The sequence below is a fragment of the Trifolium pratense genome, linkage group LG2 (assembly GCF_020283565.1).
Source record: "Trifolium pratense cultivar HEN17-A07 linkage group LG2, ARS_RC_1.1, whole genome shotgun sequence".
Taxonomy (NCBI): Eukaryota; Viridiplantae; Streptophyta; class Magnoliopsida; order Fabales; family Fabaceae; genus Trifolium; species Trifolium pratense.
The window spans coordinates 45,779,832-45,805,059 of NC_060060.1; the positions used below are offsets into that span (position 1 = coordinate 45,779,832).

The following is a 25,228-nucleotide window of genomic DNA, read 5'->3' on the forward strand; positions in this document are numbered from 1 at the left end:
GCCTCATCGTGCAACGATGGATCATATCGTTGGTATGATGGAAGATCTTCTCCAGATTTTCTGTTTTCTTCAACCGCCTTTCATCGTGCCACGATGACAAGTCATCATAGTACGATGGTAAAGATTTGTTGCAGATTTTCTTCAATTTAAACCGTCTTCTTATCGCGCCACACTAGATCTCATCGTAGGTACGATGGATTGCGCTGTTTATTACGTTTTTGCCCTTTTTTGCTGTTTTTTCCACTTTTCTTGCTTTTGGGCCAAGTAACTTCACTTTTTCAGGTATTTGCTTGATTTTGGGCTTCAATTGCTATTAGAACAACCCTAAATTACTACTAAAAACATCATATAATTGACTGTCATCACCCTTTAATAAATAAAAACGCAATTTTTTTTTTTAAAAAATTATCCTTGATTTCAGTTGCAAATAACATAAAAAAAAATGATAATCCATGTAATTAACGTAAAAAGATTCATAGTCTAATCAATAACGATAAAATATTTTCTAGCTACTTAAGACGAATCACTTTTTGAACATTTTTTGAAACAAATTCATCAATTAAGTAATGTATTAAATTTTGGACCCTTAATTTATTAAGAGTTTTTCTTCTCGCACACTCTGGAACACATGCACGCCCCATGATATTCCAATTTACCCCTCTCGTTACTTAGACAATGAGTGTGTGTAAATTGTGGAAAATTGGAACACCATAGTTCGCATCATACATAGCAAACAATGTGGAATTAGATTTCGCTATCCAAATAACGAACATGTCGACAGTAAAAAAAACTCATACAGTCAAAACTGATTGCCACGTGGCTAAATGTGATTGGCCATGTGTGAGACAGTGACAATGCACCAGCCATTCAAAATTCGTGGAAAATTCTATATAGGGGGGACCAATGTGTGAAAAGTTCACACCAAATCTCTCTTTCTCTCCCTCCATCATTCTTCTGTTAATTTTATTTTTACTTATTTTTTTTTAAAATTAATTTTAGGCTTAAATGCACTTTTACCCCCCATGTTTTGAAAAATGCGGAATTTTACCCTCCTATTTTATAATTTGTTGGATTTTGCCCCCTACCAAAATTCTGCACAAAATCTGCTTCTGAGCCTCAAGTTCAAAGCTTCGCACAGAACTCAATTTGGATCCATAATTCACAAAAATGATACCGAAATGACCGTAATCGAGTTAGATTTCCACAGAATCAAAACTCCACTAAATTTGGAGTTACAGAGAGAGATTAATTACCGTTTTAGTGAAGATCTGTTCAAATTAATTATCGTATGAAAAAAAAGTAAAGTAATGTAATTATTAATGTAATTATTTTGTCTACTCCTTTAATACTTTTTTTTTTCTTGCATTCATTTTTCTGTCATTTAAGGTGTAACATAACGGGTACTCGTTTGCTTCCTAAAGAATGAATATTCAAGTAGGTCGCTTTCTGGAACGCGAAACAGGGGGTGTTCGATGTGTAGAAAGCGATTTCTTTAGTTGTTTAGTTGTTCGCTTCCTAGACCGAGATATAAGGAGTTGTTCACTTTCTACATGCTTACCTTATGTTAATATTGATTCTCTTGATGATTTCGACCACGAATTAGCAAGAATCAAGCGATTTTGACGAAGTTTGCACCAAATGGGATTTTTGAAGGGTTTTTGAGTATTTTTTCGTTTTTTTTTTGTAACTGCAGCAAATAGCAGGAAGAAGGTGAACACGCCTTATATATAAGGCATGTTCGCGTCCTAGGATGCAATTACTAAAGACGTGTTTTGTGTTTTCAAATTTTCCCTTCGGGGGTGGATGATTCTTAACGTTCACATTTTTTGTACACTCGCTTTCTATAATGCAAACAGAGTTCACTTTCCAGAATATGAGAGGGGCATTTCAGTCATTTCAGCAGATGACTGAAGTATTTCAAGGCGTGTGAAAAGTAATTCTCATTTATTAATACTACTACTTGGTAAAAGAGATTATGCATGGGCCTAACAATTGAGTTTTTTTTTTTTTACGCAAAAGAAGTTTGTAGCTTAGAGCTAATCAACCCAAAATATAATAAGAAAGAGTAAATAAAACAAAATGGAGGGGACATAGACCAAAACTCCATCAAGAGTTACAAATTCTGAAACTAGGGATATCTAACCGGTTTCTTCGAAAACTATCTTTTATAAATTCTGTAACCTGATGCCAAAAGGTAAATGAAATATATTAAGTTTTGCACCCTCTAATTTACTAATACTACTACTCTGTAAAAGCAATTCAAAGCCCTCATTTTTAGGAAGTTCGACGCCACAATACATATTACGACCGTAATATTTTTCATGTAATAATTTTCACCACATCATAATACTATATTTTCTATAGTAATTTTTATTACCGTAAAAAAATAGTAATTTTTTTTTATATTTTTAAAATGGTCATGCTAACTGGTGCGGTGCCCCCAGGACACTGGTTAAGGAAACAAAAAAAAGAAAGTTTTGAATAGAAAATAACATTTTTTAAATTTTTGAGAAGTTGACCGCACAAGTTTCAATGTCAAATTACTATTTTTATTTTCTTAACAAGTGTCTAGAACACGGTTTAACATTTTCCTTTTTAAAATTATTTTTACAAGTGGTCCAAAAGTAACAAATTATATATCCCTTTTCACTCAAATCGCATCACCACTTTTTTAAACTATAGGAAAATAAAAGTTACTTTCTAAAACTCAAGTATTTTTTTCTCCCTCTTTAATTTGATTGAACATTTTTTTGGCAATGTATTTTCATATAATATTCATGATGGGTTGTATCTGTTCTAAATTATTTGTTTGACTTTATAGGTTCACTTTCAATAATATATTTTTGGTACAATCACTTTCAATAATAAGAATCGAAGGCAAACAAATAAATGAAAAGGGGAATTATATTATATATATTTTTTTGACAAAAGGGAATTACCGAATTATATTATATATGTTTCTTTATTCACTTAGCAAAATAATAATTTGTGGGTCCATTAAGAGGTGGAAGTACTGATATTTGACAAGATGACCCTCATATGGGATGGTTCTGTATGGTCATGGTCCCACCAGTCAAAAGCTAAACCAACACACCACATGTTCCAATTAACAAGTAGGTGGTGGATCAAATATATATGAGGAGAAAAAAAAAACACTTGGTCATGGAGATTGTTTCAAGGCCATGATTCTCCTTTATGTATTCTCCTTTTGTTGTCCCTAGCTAGAGTAGAGGATAAAATGCACCATTCATTACATGTTTTAAAACAGCTTATCCCCAAAGCTAGATCAACAAGCCTTTTTAATGAAAGGTCCAAGGCTATTTAGTAGGATCTTGAATTTCTGTCACTATTGATAAATTTATTTTCTTATATCGTGTATTGTTAATGTGAGTTGTTAAGTTGCATATCAACTATGAATAAAAAAATGTTGAATTTATAAGAAAGATAATTCATGAACTTAATGTTTTAAACTTTTGGGTGGAGTTGAGATATATCTAGTTGTTTAGGCTCGTTGTTACTATCGTCACTACTTTGAACTCCAATTTAAATCTCATAATATGAATATAATTAAATATCTTTGAAATTCTTTTGCCACGATTAGTTTGCCTGTGTAGAGCGCGTAAAGCTGATGTGCATTTCAGAGATGTTGGATGTTCGTACAGAAAACGCGGAGTCAAAACAGTGCTGTCTTTGGAGACCATGTTCTTTGTTGCATGTTGTATTGGGTATATGTGTTGGATCTTAAAATCTCTCATGCGTAGTAAACGAAAATGAATTTAAATTTCTCGATTTCAATCTATAAAACTTGATTTCAAAACGTGTGTTATGAACGTAAGTGTTTTCGTAAGTTAACCTCCGAAGTTAATTTAATTTCGAATTGTAAAATCTAAACGTCTTTGGTCCCAAATTTAGGGGTATTTTGGAATTTTTGAGACTCTGGAACAACTAGGGGGCCCAAAGAGTAAAATTCAATAGAGGATTAAATAGGCAGGCCCGATGGGTTGGACTTGTTTTACCTGCCCTAGTGAATTTTTAAATTTTTAGAAGAGTTGTACTTCTCGCACCCCCTGGCATACATGCGCGCCCCCCCTGATATTCCGAATTTACCCCAATCACTATTTAGAAAGCGAGTGTGTAAATAGCAAAAAATGGGGGAAAAAGAGTTCGCTTTCTAGATAGCAAACTGCAAACTGAGTTCGTTTTTTAGGATGCGAACCATATAAAAATCAATTTTTTTGTCCTCTTCACAGCGCAACGTCTGCGCCCCCTAGAATAAAAAAAAAAAGTTCGCATTCTAGATATCAAACTACAACTGAGTTTGCTTTCTAGAATGCAAACTCTTTTTTTCATGATTTTTTTTCATTCTAGGGGGTGCATACGTTGGGTTTAAGTTAAAAATATTGCTACTCACTACTTAAAGTGCGAAAAAGTGCTCGTATCCTAAAAAGCGAGAATTAGTTTGGTCATTTCAGGAGATGACCGAGGATTTTCAGGATGCTCGAAAAGTACGATTCTTTTAAGAAAATAATAGGCCCAAAGGCCCAACCTAAAGTTGTGGAAAAATAAGTTTCAAGAAAAACCACTAAAGAGAAAGAAAAGTGCGAACAAAGTCTAATTATTGTCGGAAAAATTTCATTCCATCCTAACATTTAACCCATCACCCCTATAAACTATCAAATATTACTATCATTTTACCTTTTATTATTTGACTTCACTCCTATAATTTTTTTTTTTTAATAATTAGCCAAAGTTACAAACCTGAAAACTTAGAAAAATTAGCCACAGAAGCATATTTTTCAACTTTAACAATCATAATCTAGTCTAGAACTAAAAGAATAACAAACCGAAACAGTCTGCAAATAATTTGCAGTAAGTTTACCCACAATTTAACAGTAGGCTCCATAGCTACACCGAAGAATCTGAGATTTTTTTTTTTGTTTAAGGATGCAGAATTCTTTTTCAAATTTTCATTCATTACACATATCTATTTGATGATTTGTTCCGAAATTTATATTTAAGGCAAAAAAAAATTCGGAAAACGCGTTTCGAAAGGATGAGAATTTTCAAGAGATCACTCATCCTAATTTTCTCTACATACAAATTTAGCGTTTGTTTCAACGATTCTCAATAGTAATTCATACTAAATGAGTAGGAGATGGTCCATGTGAACTTGGTCAGGACATTGTTATATACAGGCGCTGAGATTCGAACCATAAACATTACACTTATTCAAGTGTCTTTGTAACTACCAACTAAATTGTATGGTAAGACTTGTACGCAAGCCATAGTTCACTTTAATTGTTTTTTACTTATGTAACACATCTAATTTGTGGTGTGGCCATGTAACTACTCCCTTCGTCTCAAAATAATTGTTACAATTTGACCGTGTGCATTATTCATATAAGCTACTTTGACCATATTTTTTTTACTAATGTATAAAGATAAATATTAATATATGAGATCTTGTTAGATTTGTCTCAATGAGTACAATCAAAATATCAGTTTTCATAATTTTTAATAATACACAACAAAAAATATTCATGATCAAAATTGTGTATCAGCAAGTATGCAGTAGTAAAATGTGACGATTATTTTGAGACGGAAGAAGTATTTTTTTCCGATTACTACATTGTCAATTTCTCTTGTGAGAAAATTAATATTAACCTACTCGTATGAAACATGTCCTATATGGCCCAGAAGTGACCCCTTATCTTAAAATTGTCTCCTACCAATCATCAAAAGCATCCATCCAATCCACCGATTGGTTAGTTATCTTCAGAAAACTCATTTAATCCACCGTATTATCTAGTACTAACGTACATAAACTGTTATTTTTTAACCAACCCATTTTGTTTTGAAGTTAAATTTGTACACTTTTTTGACCTATGGCTGTTCCCTACAATTAGTGGCCTTAAATGTTCTCTTTCTTTACCTACTCTGTTTATTACTGCATCTGTATATTTGACTATATGAACTTAGTATGTTGTATCAGGAATAAAACTGGTTGACTTCGACAACAAGACTCTAGAGTTGATACACCGAACTACCGAACTAAACCAAAACTAATTGAATTCATTTAGGAGTTGACGATCTGAATCTATGTTTCAAACATAGTTCATTAACCATAACTGAATTACAAATAACTATACCGAACCGTTAAGAATTGAATTTTACATGTTAGTATTAAAGTTCAATTTAAGTCCCTGATAAGAATTGAATTTTACATGTTAGGATCAAAGTTCAATTTAAGTCTCTGAAAAAATCAATCAGGCAATTTAGTCCCTACCTTGTTTTCATTTTTTTTACCATATTTATCTTTTATGAAAGGAAAAGAAAGTTAATAGAAGAGAAAAAAAATTAGATACTATCATTTAGTTGTTTGATATGAACGATAATAAAAAGACATTTATTTTCGGAACCATTATAAATCAAATGTAGTCTTCTCTACCAAAAAAAAATCAAATGTAGTCTTAATTTTTCTATTCTTAATAATAATAGGAAAAATAGTGTCAAAAAAGTAACAAAAATGGAAATAGAAATTATTTAGTGGATCACATACACTATCCAAACAACATTACCAAGTTCAAATTCAATCCAAGTACAAAACCACAAAATACAAAATCCTATTAAGCAACACACACCTAATTAAACAATAACATCATAGTTTTTTTATAAGAATAATCAAGCTAGAAGGATGAATCCTTTCAACAATCTAATAGTAGAAATTCCAAATTTCCTCACTACCAAACCTTTTATTGCAACAAACTCTAGTAGTTTAAATTATAATTCCATAAGAAATTCCTTATCTTGCTCCAACCTTCCCATGGCCTCAGGCTCCAATGTTAGCTCAACATCAATGCTCCTACCTCCACTCTTGCCAGGATACAAATAAATCATTCCATCAAATTTGTTATTAGTCCCACTCCTCACAATCTCTGGTGTTCCCCATCCAAAATCAATGTCATAAACCTTAAACCTTGGTGAACTTCCAACTGCCACACAATTCACTCCAGCATCTTTGAATTGAAAAATCTTGGGTTCACTCTCCCACTCATTGTTACGTCCATCAATAGCGTTAGCATCATGAGATTCAATTGCCTTTTGGATCAAAGAAGCGCCAAATTGTGGCGGGTGAGCTGACAAAAGTCCGGCGGCGGTGACAGTGAATATGGCTTGAATTAGGTTACCGAAGTACGCCTCTGGCATTGGTGGGTCCACTCGTTTTCGGCAGTCAGCAAAGACGGTGTATACTGTATATTCTTCGGGTTTTAGGTCACGTGCAAGGGTCACATGACGCCAAATATGAGCGGAGAGAGACTGGAATGTTGAGAATGGTTTTGAACCGTCTGATGGAAGAGTTTGGTTGACTGTTGACTTGATTTTGTCGATGGCTGACTCAGAAAATTTGAAGATCTTTTCCCTAAGTACAGGCTTTGCCCCGCCATTGGCTGATGGTGGTAGGCCTTCAGGCTCAGGCTTTGCCTCACCATTGGCCGATGGGGGAGGGCCTTCGGGCTCGAGCTTTGCCTCGCCATTGGTTGATGGGCTTTTGGGCTCGGGTAGGGAGAGGTCAAGCTTTACCCGTGTGTTTCGGGACTTGGTCCGTTCTAGGAATGGTCGGGGTGTTGTGGGGGGTGCACTGCTGCATTCCTCGGCCCATGAAGTCATGAAGTGCCATGTGGAAGTTCCATCAACAACAGCATGGTTAAAAGCCAAGCCCATTGCCAGCCCATCTTTGAGCTTTGTTAACTGTGAAAAGTCAAGATTGCAATCAAATTATAAATCATGACAAATGAAAAAGAAGAAATCACAAAAACGAGGAAAGAAAAGAATGTGATTAATGATTATGACATCTATAAGTGGAGGTCCTATAGAATGTGAAGACTCTTCCAACAACATTGGCAGCTATTTAATAACACACTCGTTTGTCAACTAAATTTGACAACCAAGTACACTTGTGTCCCTATAATCAAACATAATGTTGGTTAACTATTTTTATATTAAAAAAAAAAATTAGTTTCTTACATTATTAAATTAATTAATTTTACATTATATATTATTATTCTATACTATTAATTTAGCAAGTTGTGACAAATAATGGTCAATAATGTTGGTTAACTATACATTATATATTACTTGCTAAATTACATTATTATATTACTTAAATTTCGAAAAATAAAATTTTTTTCGATAATTATGAGTTAAAATTAAGGTAAGTAGCGTCTGATAAAAAATTATTTCCATCAAATACATAACTTGAATTCTTCCGCACAATTTATCATATACAAACTCATTAACCACTCGAGCCGAATAATATGGTTCACATGTCTCTAATTCTAGATAAGCATTTACCATTGAAAATAAATGACACATGCATACTTGGAGGGTGGGGTGTGGGGTGCTGTTTATCTTATCCCTTTGTTTTTTCTTGGCTGATAGTTATAAGTCATTTATGAATTACAATATCAAACTTTTACTCCAACTATTACTTGGGGTTTTTCAAGTAAAATAGTACATGCTCTACATCTCATTAGTCCCAAGTCCTAACTAATGATATTTCCTTAATGACAATTAATATAGGGCAAAAACAGGACTTACAAAAACAGAGCAAATCCTTAAACCTCTTTTCAGTTAGATTAAATTAATCTGATACAAATTTTACAGTATATTCTTTCAAAGACATTTAGAGAAGGAAAATAAAATGAATTTATATCTCTTAACAAGTGTGCTGATAACTTTGTGATCAAGACATGGATATCACATGCAAATTTGCATAAAACTTTATTTTGTGAGATACCAAAACCAAATAAGCGCAATTAATTGTCTTAATCAACAGTCACAAAAATTTAAGCTATCCTCAAATCATGCATTGATCTAGAGAGTTTAAGTTTTCAAATTTCATTATTATTTTTATGAGTTGAAAACAAATCTGATATCCAAGATTTCACACCAGGCGCGCAAACTGTGCACCAATCAATTGGCTAGATAAAATACATTATTTACACTTCTTTAAAAAAAATGACATCAGAACATCCACAATCGAGCTCACCTATAAAGATGTCTAAGTGATTTATGTTATAGTTTATTTAATAGAAAATGTTAAAGCGCGAAAAAAATTAGCTCAATAGATAGACAAGCATTTATCATTCACCAAAAAAATAGGCTTGCATACTTGGCTGTAATGATGTCCTATTTTCTTATCATTTTTTTTGGTTGAAATTTATGACACATTTATGAATTACAACTAGTTTTTTTTGGCACAATTTAGAGCATTTATTTGGTACAAGAATTACAACTAATTAAACATTAAAGTAAGTCTAAAATACACAAGATCTGATGATGCCTTTTACAAGTTTGTTGTATGTGTTTCTCAACTTCAGTAAAAATCTAGATGCCTTAATCAAAATATAAGGTAAAAATAGTGTTATAATGAATTGCTTCTTCAAATGCTTCAATGGGAATTTGGCAAAAGTCACAATTAACAAACTTTTCAAGCATGCTTTAAAAAAAAAAAACTTTTCAAGCTAAAATGTACTTGCTCTTCATCTCATTTTTATTTTTTACATTTTCTCAATCTGCCCCCTAAATGCGGAGTTGCCGGAAACACGTTTTTAGTAATGTATTTTTAAGTGTATTTTGATAAATTTGAACATATAAAGAGGCAGATTGAAAAACTGTATTTTTTTTATAATAGTCTTTTCATCTCATTTATAACGGAACAAAGAAAAACATAGCAAATCTCTATATTTATAGAAGTTTCATATGGGATGTAGACATCCAAAAACATCTTTTAAATTAGATATCGTACGAATTATATAAATTGTTTTCCTATTTTTTGGTTGCCCTTACTATTTTATGATTTCGACCCTTAAACTTTAATAACAAATTAATAGTATGAAATAAAAATTTGTTAGTTATGCACTAATACTTCTATTTTTAGGACCAAAGTTTTGACTCCCTACCCACAAATTCACTATAAGTGTTCAATAGAGCCACAACCATCACCATTGAGGCCACCCCTTTTATGACTTAGTATTAATTAGTGCATGTTTACCATCACATTAAGTTTATCAAAATTAGGGACATTTTTAACCAAAATATTGGGCTCAAGAGGTTAATAAGCTCTTCTAGGACAGATCATTCGAGAGAACCTGAGTTCGATTCTTGGTGGAAATAATTATTGGCCGGTGGGACATTTTGCTAAAGCTAAAGAGTATTACCATTAGTAGTATTCTTTACACATTTCATTAACAAGTTAAATGTTGACCCATTAGGCTATGATTTCAACTATTTAAAAGAGCGATAATATTTAGTTAAAGACAAATTATAAGAAAAATATATATGTAGAATGGAAAAAGTGAAAAATAATAAAGCAAAAATAAATAAAATCAACAAAAATAATCATATTTTAACAAACTAAATTACCTGAACAGCCAACAAAGGTCTATGCATGCCTTCCAAATTCAAGATTCCACTATAAGGAATCAATTCTTTCAAAATGGCACTACCTTCAGCAACAGTTAGATCTTCAACACTAATCTCATTAGCAACAGCTTCAATAACTTCAACACCAACCATGTCATCATCATATTCAACAAAAAACACACCCTCTTCATCTTTTCCTAATTTTCCAGCTAGTTGATGAAACTCTTTCAAAACCACACTAAGCCCATTTTTGAGTTTCTCAACATTTTCTTCAAAGTTTCCTCCTTTGTATAAAATTATTTTTTGGTTGTAATAAAAAGCTAAGTAAGGTAGATCAAATGTGACCAATTGACACTCTTTTTTCCCTATTTTTCCCTCAGGTTTCACATAGCTTTTTCTAGTGATTTTCAGATTTAGTGATTCTTCTTTCTTGACAACTTCACTTGACATTTTGATTAAAGGAAATTTTGAGAAGAATTTATTTATTTATTTATTGTTTGAATTTATTTGATGTGTGTGTGAGATGTGTGAGTTTTGAGGATTTTTATAGACAAGTGTTGTTGAGGTGCATTTAAGGAATTCATGGAAGCGGTTGTGACCAATTAATAGCCCTTACTAGCTAGCTATGTTGGTTTGGTTAGAGGTAATTATAGATGCGGCAATTGTTTGGTCAAAATAACCAAGACTTTCTTAGTGAGAAAATGTAACAAGTCCAACTTAGGGAGAATTTGTGTAGAAATATTCTTTAGTGGAAAATATACTTAATCAGTTAGATTTTCTCTCATATTCAAATTTAATGTGGTTATGTTAGAAATTTCAGCATTAAAATTGATTTATATCCTTACTCTATAAAGTTAGGTGTGAGTTTGAATATCAATTTTTTCATTTCTTCGTATTTATAGGTCACATGTTAAAGTATCTAAATATAGAAAATTAGTAGGAGTATTTAATAAGATAGAAAACATAACGCTTAAAACATAATTCTTAGATTTGGTCTAGTGATGAGAAATTTGAGTAGTATGTTAAAAGTTATAGGCTCGATCCTCAACTCCTTCGTAAATAAATAAAAAATGCTTAAAACATTGAATGCACAAGTTCTAAGATAATACTTCCACATTTGCTTCCTTAACATGTTCCCTTATAACACATGTTAACATTTTCCTATTTTATATATGGTGCGAGTCTCATTAATTATTAAGTTAATCAAGAAAAAATGGCGTGTAAGTTGTCCACAAATCCTATCTCAATTGCTAGAAATCTCGAAATTGTTAGGTTGAACACCATGATCGGGGTTCCAACCCCGATCACTCGACTTCAATTGTGTGTGACTTTTCAATAATTTATCATTTCATCTATGTACCACAAAGAAATAGCTTGTAAATTTTACTATTAAATTGCTTGACAAAAATTTGGATTTGTATATAATTCTCGTCTCACAATGTCATTTAAGGTTATAGTATACATTTATTTAGAAAATGATTGAGTGTATTTTATGATAAAGTGAGATTTATTTTTTTATAAGATGAAGTTCATCTAGACATCAAGAAACGAAGCAGGTGATGCCCTCATCGTTTGTCTATATCTCTTTAATATATTATAAAAGAAAAAAATATATATACAAAAATTGTGGGACATAAATCTGGCTCGGTGAATCCACACAAAAGCATGTAGGACAATAAAGCATACAAACTTCTAATTAATCCTAAAAAACAAAATAGAAGCCCATATAAATTCGAGGCGAATAAATCGATTGTCAATACAGAACGATCCATGTACTCACTACTCATATATATTTAAATATTTTCCATTTTATATTTATAATAAAAGTGAATATAATAAAAGTAAGGACAAAACTTATGTACAGTTCCTTAAATGCAATTTTTGTTGTTCCCCAATTAAAACAACACTTGTATAAGTATTCCACATCACTATTTGATTCGTGCATTCCTTCCCTATTTTTTCTCTTCCTCTATTGTTTCGTGCATTCTTTTCACTCTTCTTCTCTCTTTTACGAAAAATCAAACTGCAAAATTCTGAGTCTTTTGAAATTCTATGTTTCAAGTGCCCATTAGAAATTAGTATATTAAGGTTATTTTATTTTCCATTATCTCAACTCCACTCCTTTTTTCTCTCTGTTTAGTGTAAAGAAATGCTCCACAATTAGGATTTGAGAACAATATGTTGCCACTTTCATTTCCAATTTTCCTCACAACACACTTCAAACTTCAAAGCATTGGAGAGGCCGGCTTCCTTTAACAATCTATTTAATAACCGGGTTTTGAGAATGAGTTAAGAAGAAGATTCTAAAAAAAAAAGTTTATCCATTTAAAAATTCTGTAAAAATATTGTTTCATATATCTATGACTATGTGGTACCAACACTTTCGATCGAAGATGTGTTAGATTTTCAGCACGCGTCGGTGTTGGTATATGACGGGTGTCGACCCATACCGATGTCTGACACTCACACGACACATACACATGTGCTTCCATTCAATAAGTGAATTTTCTCAAATTAATATTAGCGTCATGTTCCATGTCTGATGTGTCTAAATCTCATTTTACTACTGATGTAAAATAGCTACTTACTTAATATAAAAATAAAATAAAATAGCTACTTACTTTTAAATTATGTATTAGATAAGAGTTAGGTTGCTGCTACCTTACATCTCTCAGTATTAGTTACAGTATTTGATAAACTCTAGTTGATAAGCTTTAGCATCATCATGAGTTTGTACGCTCCCTCAATGACAGGAACTGCAGCATGTCAATCCTCTCATCTATGTATCTATATAAATACTCTTGTAATCTTGAGACTGATTCAATTAAATAAAGTTTATTAAACCTTTTTAACGCGCATCAGAGACAAAACAAGCAATCCTAGACTCATAACCAAGACCAATACCTAGCACTCACAAATAATATACAAGACCAACAAAATACATCTACATGACCCGTTTGAGGAAAGGCAACACAACAAAACAAAATAACAGGCTGCAAGTAATTGTCAATTTGTCATAATCAATACCCAGACCACAATGCTTACCATTCAAATTCATACTCATAGGAGAATTATCGTCACTCCCTAATGGTTCACAGACATTGTTTGTGTAGCCAAATTTAAATTTTCCATGTTGGAGTACCTTCCTAAACTAAAAAAACAATGGTCTGAAGCAATTTTTATGGGTACATGAACAAAAGAAGGTATGAAATTGATGGCTGCAATGCAATGAACAGAAACAGAGAGGCTTTTTGCGGAAACCGCAGAGGAAGAGAAAAAATAGGGAAGGAATGCACGAATCAAGAGAGAGAAATGCAGTTATATATGAATAAGAGTAGGTGATGTGAAATACTATATAATATGTTATAAAGGAAAAGGAAAAGGGGAAGGGGAACCAACTCATTCCGGACTAGAGTCTTTCCACGATTAAATAATATCATTTTAATATCATCTTGTTGATTAATTAATCATTTTACATGAATCACCACAAAAAAAAAAAATCATTTACATGAAAAACGTTCCTTTCTTCGGCTAGATTGCCTTGTCTCAATTCTAAACCAAATAAGAGTGCAGGAGACTAGCTTAGAGGGTTTCTACACCTGACATGACATTTCCACGATTAAATAATATTTCATTCTGGTTGTTGCTGCCAAGTCTCTTGCTAAAGACTTGGAACAACCTCACCAAGAGTCTTCACAGGCCCATGAGTTCGATTTTTTTATCTACTTAGTGAGCGGAGAGCTCGTTGCACGTTGATTTGACCGGATCGGCCTATGTTATATACATTTTTTGTCAAGTAATTTAGTGGATAGAATTTTACCGTTAACTGTACATTAAAAAAAGAGTTTTATCTTTTAAGGTGAAATAGTAGATGTATCAGATTTCAAAATCTGATCTCTATGCAATACTCCATCCGGTCACTATTATAAGCAAAAAAAATAATTTATTTTTTAGGTTCATTAAAAAATTAATGTATCTGACCACTATTATAGATTAAATACATCAATTTTTCAATGAACCTAAAAAGTGATATTTTGCTTATAATAATAGTGACCGGAGGGAGTATATATTATTAATAATTTTATATTTCTTTAAAAATTTACATCAATAATTTATAAGAAAATGTTAATAAGTGCCCTCAAGACACATGTTAACGAATCTAATATAGAAATAATTTTTTTTGATAGAGTATAGAAATATTTTTTATACTTACATAATCAACATTTTTACATTAAATATTGTATTATTTAATGCTACGTTTTTTTATTTGGATAATTTATTATATATCTTAAGAGTATATGTTAACATGACCTTATTTTATAGTATATAAACTTTTAAATTGGTGTTGTGGTGTTCGCCGTGTATTGGCTGGATGAAGGTCAATATCGACGACTCTGTTTATAGTACCTCTGCAGCATGAGGGGGATTGTTCCACGATTATTTGGCAAATTTTCGTGGCGGAAATCTAAAAAAATCACTAGCTTGTCGGTGCTTCACGCCGAAATTATGGCATTGATCCTTGCAATGGAAGTGGCTCGCAGTAAGAACTGGAATCATCTTTGGTTAGAGAGTGATTCGACAATGCACTTCCGGCCTTTGATGATATGAATGCGGTTCCATGGGATTTATGAAATAGACGGTCGAATTGCTTGCATCTTGTCTTACTTTAAGGTGGTCTTGTATTTTTCGTGAAGGAAACGCGTGTGCGGACAAAATTGCAAATTTAGGACATGCTTACACACAAATGAGGTGGTGGAATTATTTACCGGCTACCCTCCGGGATGATTTTTTATGTGATAAGTTAGAACTTCCACAATAGCGTACCATGTAAAATAGTTTTTTTATCCCTGTTCCTTTGGGGTAAGGCCTAGTCGAATTTTTCTCTTTAAATCCCCCATGTTTCTTCTAGCCCCCATGAAATTCTGATTTTGCCCTCGGAGATTTTGGAAAATGTTTTCCAAAATTAATATTTCTTTGGAATCTATTTTCCAAAATATACTTAAATGTAATTTTCATTCACATTACAGTTTTCGTATTTTATTTTTCAAAAAGTTAACTATTTTGGAAAACGTTTTCCAAAAATTTAAATATTTCAGAATGCAGAATCCGAAATTGCTTTGGAAAATATTTTCCAAAGTAATATTGGAAAATGTTTTCCGAAATCCTGTTATTTGTGATCACAACAGCAAATTTGTTGTTATAACCTGATTTTTCACCAGTCCCAATAGTTTTTTATTCTATTTTTAACACTAATCAGTATCCAAACATAATCTATAAAATATAAACAAAATGATAGAGATAAAAGTTTGATAAACATTTTGACTAAAAGATGATTGAGACTGATGAAAAATCAGGTTATAGCAACAAATTTGCGGTTTTGATTACAAATAATAGGATTTCGGAAGATGTTTTTCCAAATCACTTTGGAAAATATTTTCCAAAACAATTTGGGATTATGCGTTCCGAAATATTTGAATTTTTGGAAAACAATTTTCAAAATAGTTAACTTTTTGGAAAATAGAATCCGAAACAATTGAATGTGTATGAAAAAAAAAATAGAGCTCAAAATTTAAGTCTATTTAGGAAAATAGATTCCGAAAAAATATAAATTTTGGAAAACGTTTTCCAAAAATTATTTATGAGGACAAAATTAGAATTTCAAGGGGTTTGGAAGAAATATGGGGGGTGGAAAGAGAAAAATAATATGGGTGCCAACATGGGTTATAGGTAGACGATAGAAACATCACGGGGTGCCAACATGATTGGGATGCCGCTTCGAACTTCTTTAAATTTATAAAAAAAAAATAACCAATGATTAATTATATAATAATATAATATTATTATTCAAACATTACACCGTCAAATTTAATTCGTGTAAATAGATCAATGTGTCGGTTATTATATATGCAACTGGAAGGAATATATTATATACGTAGCCATTAAATTCTTTAATTTTTTCAATACCATACAGTTTTGGAACTTATCGAATTTATTGTTACAGACAAATGTCAAATAAAATTGCCTTGAAATTTGAGGTTCTGCAAGCATTTAGCAATATAGAAGTAAAATACTCTCTCATGTCATTATTATAAGCAAAAAATCATTTTTAGATTTATTAAAAAGCTGATGTATTTAGTCTATAATATGAATCAAATACATCAATTTTTTTTCTGATAAGAAAATATATCAATTTTTCAATAAACATAAAAAATGATTTTTTTTATTTATAATGATGACTGAAGAAAGTATGTATTAGTTATGCTAGGTACTCCTAGTTTAAAAAAAGGGAAAGTAAATTTTATATTAAAAAGAATATTGTTTTTTTGTCAATTAATCTAGTGACTAGAAATTTCACCCAAGGTTGATAAGTGGAATGACCGGGATTCGAGCTCCGGCCCCATGCATATACTATAATTCAATGTCCTACCAACTCAGCTAAGTTCACGGGACAAAAAAAAACCGATGTATTTAATCTATAATATGAACCAGATACATCAATTTTTCAATAAACATAAAACTGGTTTTTTATTAATAATAATAACCGGAGAAAGTATGTATTAGTTATGCTAAATGTCTTTTTTTTTATTAAGGGGAAAATAAAAAACAACAACACAAACTAATGAGGACGTTGCCTCAAGACACGCGTTGCATCCGCAAGCAGCACATGCGCTATTTGCGGAGTCGGAGAAGTCCATAACTTAGTATTAACATCTTACTTAATATCATATTTAGCCAACCAATCAGCACATTCATTTCTTTCTCTAAGAGTTTGAGATTCTAAATGTCTCAAAGGTACTGCTAGTTAAACAAAAAGGAGAAGTAAATTTTATTTTAAAAAAATATATTGTTTATATATGTATATATATATTATAATTATTACCATATTTATTTTGTCGATTACTGCTTGAGGGACACGATATAAAGGGACAACGAAATATTTTAAAATGGCCTTATATTTGAAATGGCCATGTAATAGGAGTATATGAGTAACGATTTTTTTATTTTTATTTTTAAAAGCTCAGTATCTCGTTCAAGGATCAACTAATTTGAGGAGACTAAACTGTTTCGAACTGGACTAAAACTCACAATGCTTGACGGCCAAATACGTCCTAATGTCCATGGAAGTTCACCCCCAAGTTCTACACCAAAGCATTCCGTACTCTATTCTATCTGCCCATAGCATATAAATGACACTTGCATTGCATGGAATGGTGATCCCTCAATTGCACTCCCGTTGTGAGACCTACAAGATTGCTCTGCATATAATCCTCGTGTATATTCTCTATTATAAATACACACGTGCATTCATTCTCAAGGTACTCACATTTCACCCGGTTCATAAACACTCATCTTGAGTTGTTACTAAGTTGAGCGTTAAATGGGTAACATTTTTGCCAGAGGCGGCTCGCATGCATGTGCGAGGTGAGCGACGGCATAGGGCCTCAAAATTTTGAGGGCCTCAACTCAAAATTTTGAGGTCCTATAATATTACTTATATATTATTTATACCTATAAAATATCAGATGTATATTAATAGATTAATTTTTAGGCCCTAAAATAATAGTTATATATTGTTAATGTTCATAAATATCATGAGTATCAATATATTAGTTATCTATACTCGTAAATATAGTTCTAGTCCATTTTAATTTTTGCATAAAATTTAATCTTAGATTATGATGTTCCTTTTTGACGTTATATTCAAAGATAATTATTTTGTATTTCTTGTTCCATTTAATTTAATGTAAGATTTAATATTGATAATTTATATGTTTACAAGAATTTTTTTTATATTATATGCAATTTAAATCGATAATTTTTTTTTATTAAGGGGCCACTTTTATATTTTGCACAAAGCCTCCTAAAACTCGGAGACGCCCCTGATTTTTGCATGTACCCTTTCCCATCGTGCGTGAAGCTTATCACCACCATCAAATTATACCTTATCTTTTCAGAGGAACCAATTAAATAGTTCTGATTGCCCATATCACAATCCCACCGTCCACTTGTGGAGACCCATTTAAAGCCATTTTTTTTGTTCTATATGGACTAGCCCACCGAAATTGGCACCAGAAGGAATAGAAACCGAGGCCTTGAGAGGAACACACTCCAAGATCTCAAACCAACACCAGTAGGCCAACCGCGATAAATTGATAACATTTTTGCATGTACTCTTTCCCCATCGTGCCTGAAGCTTATCACCACCAACCTTCTCTTATCGGAGAAACCAACTAGTTCTGATTGCCCATATCACAATCCCACCATCCACTTGTGGAGGCTCATTTAAAGCAATTTTTGTTTTGCTCTATATGGACTAGCCCACCGAAATTGGCACCAGAAAGAATAGAAATTGAGACATTGAGAGGAGCACACTCCAAGATCTCAAGCCAACACCACATGGCCAACCGCATTAAAGGGGTAACATTTTTGCATGTACCTTTTCCCCATCGTGCCTGAAGCTTATCACCACCATCAAATTACACCTTATCTTATCGGAGAAACCAACTAGTTTTGATTGCCCATATCATAATCCCACGGTCCACTTGTGGAGGCCCATTTAAAGCCATTTTTTTTGCTCTATATGGAGTATCCCACCGATATTGTCACCGGAAGGAATAAAAACTGAGACCTTAAGAGAAACACACTCTAAGATCTCAAGCCAACACCACTAGGTCAACCTAAGAGAGTTATTTGGATAACTAGTGGCTCATAAAAAAAAATTAAAATTAAATTTTGTATCTAGTGAATGCACAATTTTTAAAAAAATATTTTTATAATTAATTTCTTATTTAGTATTCTTAGAGCATCTCCAATGGTGATACCACTTTGGGTATCATACATTACTAACGAGGTATCCCTACAATGTCATGTAATAATTATGCAACTCATTCATATTTTACTCCAATGATGATACCACTTTTTGAATATCATACATTAATGACAAACGATAATGTTTTGACATATATAGAAGATATTAAATTAGATTTATATACCAAAAATAAAAATAATAATAACATTAAATTGATGATACGGTATCATTAGTCTATGAAACTCTCTTAGATACCTTTATTAGAGATGCTCTTAGAACCTCTCCAATAGTAATATCACTTTGAGTTTCATATTTTACTAACAAATAATCTCTTCAATATCATGTAATAATATGCAATTCATATATATATTTTTGTTTCAATGATACAAAATTATGCAACTAATACCTTATGCTAGGCCAATATTATGTACCAAAAAATAAATAAGTCAATATTAAAATAACGTTAAAGACACATTTGTTTCTCAATTGGTCCTTTTTGTCAATTTTTTTACAAAAAACGTTAGTTTTAGTTGACTGGATTGTAGATGTCATTAAGTGTAAGTGATCCACCAAAAACCTTATTAATTTTTAAAATTTTAACCATTGGAATTTTTTGTTATATTTGAAGTTAAAATTTAACGGAAAGGACCAATATGACAAACATATATGTCTTTAAAGGACCAATCCGGACCTTTTTTTCTTTAAGGGACCAATCCGAGCCTTTTTTTCTTTAAAGGACCATTGTGAAACCTAAAATGTCTTTAAGAGACCAATAGATTAATTAAGCCTAATTAATATCATTGACAATTGCTAAAAAACTTATAAAAAGGACGGTTTTTTTCGTCAAACTAGATCTTAGAGCATCCACAAAGGGACACTCAATTTTTGAGTGCTTAAATTGTCCCACATAGACACATCATCAATTTATTATTTTTTTAATAATAGTACCTAATAGGCATTCAACCCCTCCAATGGAGCATTTCTTAAAAAGTTCTAAAATGGGTCCCACCAATAACTCCACATCATTAAAATTTGAAATTTAATTTAAAATAATATTGCCAAATTTTAAGAATTACATAATTAAAAAATAATTTAAAATAATTAATAAAATGGTAATTTTGAGAGGAGTAGAATCCTTCAATTTGGTTTTGATTTATATGATAGGAGTATTTATTAACGGTAAAAAGAAACAAACAATGACTACCAGGTCTATATATGGTTGACATTAAATTTTTATGCCAATTTAAAAATTGTGATTTTTTTTTTTTGAATATATTAAATAAAGTGGGTCCCATCAAAAGAAGAGAGAGAATTCTTATATTAGAAGTGATACCTATTAGGTACTAAAATGTGTTGTGCTCCAATGATAGTACCTAATAAGTACCATGAGTACCTAATAAGTACTACATTATTGGAGATGGTCTTATAAAAATATATCCGGGAGTAATTAACTTTCCAATCTATTGTCAAATCTATAATAGTCCAACATAGACTTTATGTTTTCTCTATTTTGGAGCAGGGTCCACTTTAGAATTAAACATGCCTCCCTCAAAATTAAAGTCTTATAATTCCGGCCGTCCATTCCGTTAAGCAAAATTAAAGACTTTATATTTATTAATCACCTACCGGTCTACTCCCTTTAGTTTTGTATATAAGTAAAAAAAAAAAAAAAAGAGCATACCTTTTATGAAAGTGGATAAATTGCATTGAATAATGAGAAAAAACTACTAGTACCATATTTCTACTTCTATTCTTATCTTTTGTTGAAAACCGTGAAAACAATGTAATCATTAGGGTAAACATGAAATATTGATAATAAACATAATAAATGTGATAGACTTTTGCTTATATTTGAGACTTTCAATATTTTTGTTTCGTTGCTTATATTCGAGATCGCAGGTAGTATCACATTATAGGTCAATATTTCAAGGATAAGTAACAGCAATGATGCAATTAATATGAATCTTGTGATTTTGTTTGTAGATTTATTTTTTTCATTTTAAACAATTTTTAATTTTAATAAATAAATATCATTTATTTTTAGTAAAAAAAGTAACGACGAAACAATTTTTTTTTTAATTTTAGTACTTTTTTTTATACATAAAGGGGCCAAAGCCCGGAAAAAAAAGAACAACTACCAAGAGATTATTTTATGGGTAGTTATTCTCGTAATATCAGCTAACAACAATAAGTCCACTCTAGGCGGACATTGTTCATACACATGTAGCTCCGGATCATGATCAACACCCAAATTAGCAAGGGCATCGGCACAATCATCCGCCTATGGCAAGAATGAGAAATCTTGACTTCCCAATCCATCTCTTGCACTATGTAATGTCTGCACCACTACATTAGAATCAATATGCAGCTCAATTTTTTTAAGATCACTTTCCAAAGTAAACTTAAGGCCATCAAGAACTCCCCAAAACTCCGCAAGATAAGTATTACACCGCTCCAAATGCCGCGAAAAACCACCAAGCCACTGCCCGTTGGAGTTTCTTCTAGTCTATTATTTTAGTAATTTTCTTTCTTTCATTTATCATATTTTCTTAATTTATGTAAAATAGTCAAATGGAACAAATATTATGAGAAAGAGTGAGTATTTATATATATATATTAAACAAAATTAAAATAATATTACGCGTTCACTCTCTTTTATTCCCTTTTGTCCTTTTCATAATAGATAGTTTGAATATTTATTTGGTCTATAATATAAAAATTAAAGAATAATTTCAAAGATGTGTTACTTAAATTCCAATATACAACTTAAATTTCAAAATGTCCTACTTTTTTGGATATAAGTAAGAAACTGCCACTTTATTTGGGTGAATTGTGGTGTTTTTCAATTTTATTGCCTACGGATTTTCTTGCGAACAAATCATAGGAAACTATATATATTTTTTATTAAAGTGTTTTACGGGCAGATTTACCTACGAAAATCTATTATAGTTTCTTGTGGATGTATTTGTAGAAAAATTTGCAGGAAATCAGTTTAATGAGTTGAACAAGAAGAATTCGGTTACTACGTATCATTCTCTTTGGAATTGGCGAAATAAAAAATCTCACAGTGATAATTTTTGTCGTCCTCCTAAAATGTGGAACTAATGATTTACTCCAAAATAGTTGTGCTTATGTTACAAGCAAATGGAAGTGTGAGCCATCTTGCTATAGATTATGCCTATAAATCACAAAGTTAATTTAGTTAGAGTGGGTAGTAAAGATCCAATATATGTATTGTGAAGCTAATATGTGTAGATGCTCTTGAAAACATATAGCGATCCTTAGGTCCAAATTTGATAATTTATGAGTCATGTCCCACTCATATTAGTCATTTATGTGCGGCTGATGTTGCAGTGATTAGTTTACCTCATGTGATTGTTGTGTAGTTTCTTCTCGATATCTTGATCTTAAGCCCTTTTAAAATTACAATATCTTCTTTAGTTGGTCAATCAAACTGGGACGGAGGGAGTAGTATTCTTTAGTTGGTCGCAGGGGCTGATCCACCACCCGGCATGCCCTGGCACGTGCCCGGGCTCGGCACCCAATTTTTTTTTTTTAGGGTTGTTACTTTAATCTGAAAATTCGAATGTTTGAGTAAGAATTAATAAAATTTAAGTGTATATTCATAATCCTCATGAAATTCTGAGCAAAATGGTATATTTACTTGTCCAATTTGGTGCTAGAATTGAAAAATTCGATTTATGATTTTGGTTGTTCTGGAGGTTGAAGATGATGAACAGTAGATTAAAGGGTTGTTTTAATATATATTTATATATATTAATGAAGCCTTATTTAGACAAAAGTGTGCGCACTAGCTCAGTGGCTGAGGGATGAATTTGTCACACAGGCGACCTGTGTTCAACTCCCAGCTTCCTATCATTTTTCAAAACTTAATGTTTATTTTGGTTTTGTTTTCTTTATTTGTTTACATATATATTATCAAAATTACCCTTTATTTCATTTAAGTTAATTTTATGTTATTTTCTTTATTAAACATATCTAAAAATCACAAAAAAATCTTTATAAAAAATACTAAAAATATCAATTTTGTTTCCCTTTTTATATATGGTAAAAATAGTAAACAAATGTATTATTATTGTTTTTATTTGATTTTAATTTTTTACCTCATGCTTAAGTATAACCCAAAATACCAAAAAAATATTATTCTTTTGTGTTAATCTCAAATATGTAAAATATGTTGTAATTCTACTTTTTTTTATATGTAGGATTGTGGGGAATTTATGACTTTTACTTATATAATTATTATGAATCAAATATTTAGATGAAATTCTTAAAATTAATTACTTTTATTATAATTTAAGTATATAAATAATATATATTATTAGTTTAAAACCATCTGATCGATCCGAAAACCTTAAACCAATAAATATTTGTGCATTTGTGGTTAAAATTGTGCCCGGGCTTAATACCATTTCTGGCTCCGCCACTGCTCTTCCTCTTTCCCCCCATATTATAACGTTGCTGAGGTCTAACGGAACCATACACCCGCGAAGAAGACGAATACTCCCTCAATTTAAATTCTTCATTTCCAAAATCCATACCCTGCGCAGGATAGCTAATCTCTCTAATCCCAACCTTAACATCAACCTTCCCTTGTGGTCTACCAGAAGGTCTTTCCAATGTAAGCATGCGACTCACACACTTACCAATTCCATTTTCAAAAACTTCAACTACCTTAAGCCGAGCCGAACCAATGAGTTTCTTAGTGTTTTCTTCAAATCCAGCATGAACAATTTGAATATATAAAATAAGATCTTTGATTGGTTTTGATGGTAAAGGGATAATGAATGTTTGATTTTTCCATTGAGATTATGTGTTACCGTTTTGATCTATGTTTGTTGTGAATTTGATTATTGGATCGATGTAAATGCCGGCGTATGGTGAGTTAGTACCGTGGCGCCAATTTACGTTTTTGAGTTGTTTGGCTGATGTGAGGGTTAGTTCAAGTTCGTAACGAGATGCCATTTGGTTGGGTTTTTTTTGGGTTGACTTTTTGAAGTTGAAGATGCTAATGTGGCTGTTACGGTTCTAGACTTCTAGTGTTTTCTACAAATGGTTGATCGAAGATGTACAGTTACACTGCACAGTATCCTACTTCCTCGGTCTCAATTTGATTGACACAGTTGACTGTATCACGCATGTCGATGCATAACTTTGACGATTAATATTTTTAATTATACAATAATAAAAATTTGATATTTTGACAATACTCATTGAGACGAATCAAACAATATCTTATATCCAATATTTATTTTTGTTTATTAGTAGAAAAATAAGATTAAAGCAATATGTGTGAATAGTGCACAACAGTCAACTGTGTCAATCAAACTGGGACGGAGGGAGTAGTATTCTTTAGTTGGTCGCAGGGGCGGATCCACCACCCGGCATGCCCTGGCACGTGCCCGGGCTCGGCACCCAATTTTTTTTTTTTAGGGTTGTTACTTTAATCTGAAAATTCGAATGTTTGAGTAAGAATTAATAAAATTTAAGTGTATATTCATAATCCTCATGAAATTCTGAGCAAAATGGTATATTTACTTGTCCAATTTGGTGCTAGAATTGAAAAATTCGATTTATGATTTTGGTTGTTCTGGAGGTTGAAGATGATGAACAGTAGATTAAAGGGTTGTTTTAATATATATTTATATATATTAATGAAGCCTTATTTAGACAAAAGCGTGCGCACTAGCTCAGTGGCTGAGGGATGAATTTGTCACACAGGCGACCTGTGTTCAACTCCCAGCTTCCTATCATTTTTCAAAACTTAATGTTTATTTTGGTTTTGTTTTCTTTATTTGTTTACATATATATTATCAAAATTACCCTTTATTTCATTTAAGTTAATTTTATGTTATTTTATTTATTAAACATATCTAAAAATCACAAAAAAATCTTTATAAAAAATACTAAAAATATCAATTTTGTTTCCCTTTTTATATATGGTAAAAATAGTAAACAAATGTATTATTATTG

General features: G+C 31.6%; 1 protein-coding gene across 1 annotated transcript; it reads right to left on the reverse strand.

Annotated features, from left to right (window-relative positions):
• Positions 1–6,518: 6,518 nt before the first annotated feature.
• LOC123909156 (BAHD acyltransferase DCR-like) lies at positions 6,519–10,993 on the reverse strand. The gene is made up of 2 exons (XM_045959934.1): positions 10,426–10,993; positions 6,519–7,749 (listed from the first exon to the last, which is right to left on the reverse strand). Exons 1-2 carry the CDS (start codon positions 10,873–10,875, stop codon positions 6,781–6,783), a joined length of 1,419 nt encoding a protein of 472 aa, XP_045815890.1. The 5' UTR covers positions 10,876–10,993; the 3' UTR covers positions 6,519–6,780.
• Positions 10,994–25,228: the final 14,235 nt, after the last annotated feature.

Bases quoted from the DNA above. Each gene is read 5' to 3' on its own strand.
- LOC123909156 (XM_045959934.1), bottom strand. From the start codon at position 10,875: ATGTCAAGTGAAGTTGTCAAGAAAGAAGAATCACTAAATCTGAAAATC. The intron at 7,750-10,425 runs GTAATTTAGTTT...GACTTTTCACAG, and splicing joins GACCTTTGTTGGCTGTTCAG to TTAACAAAGCTCAAAGATGG.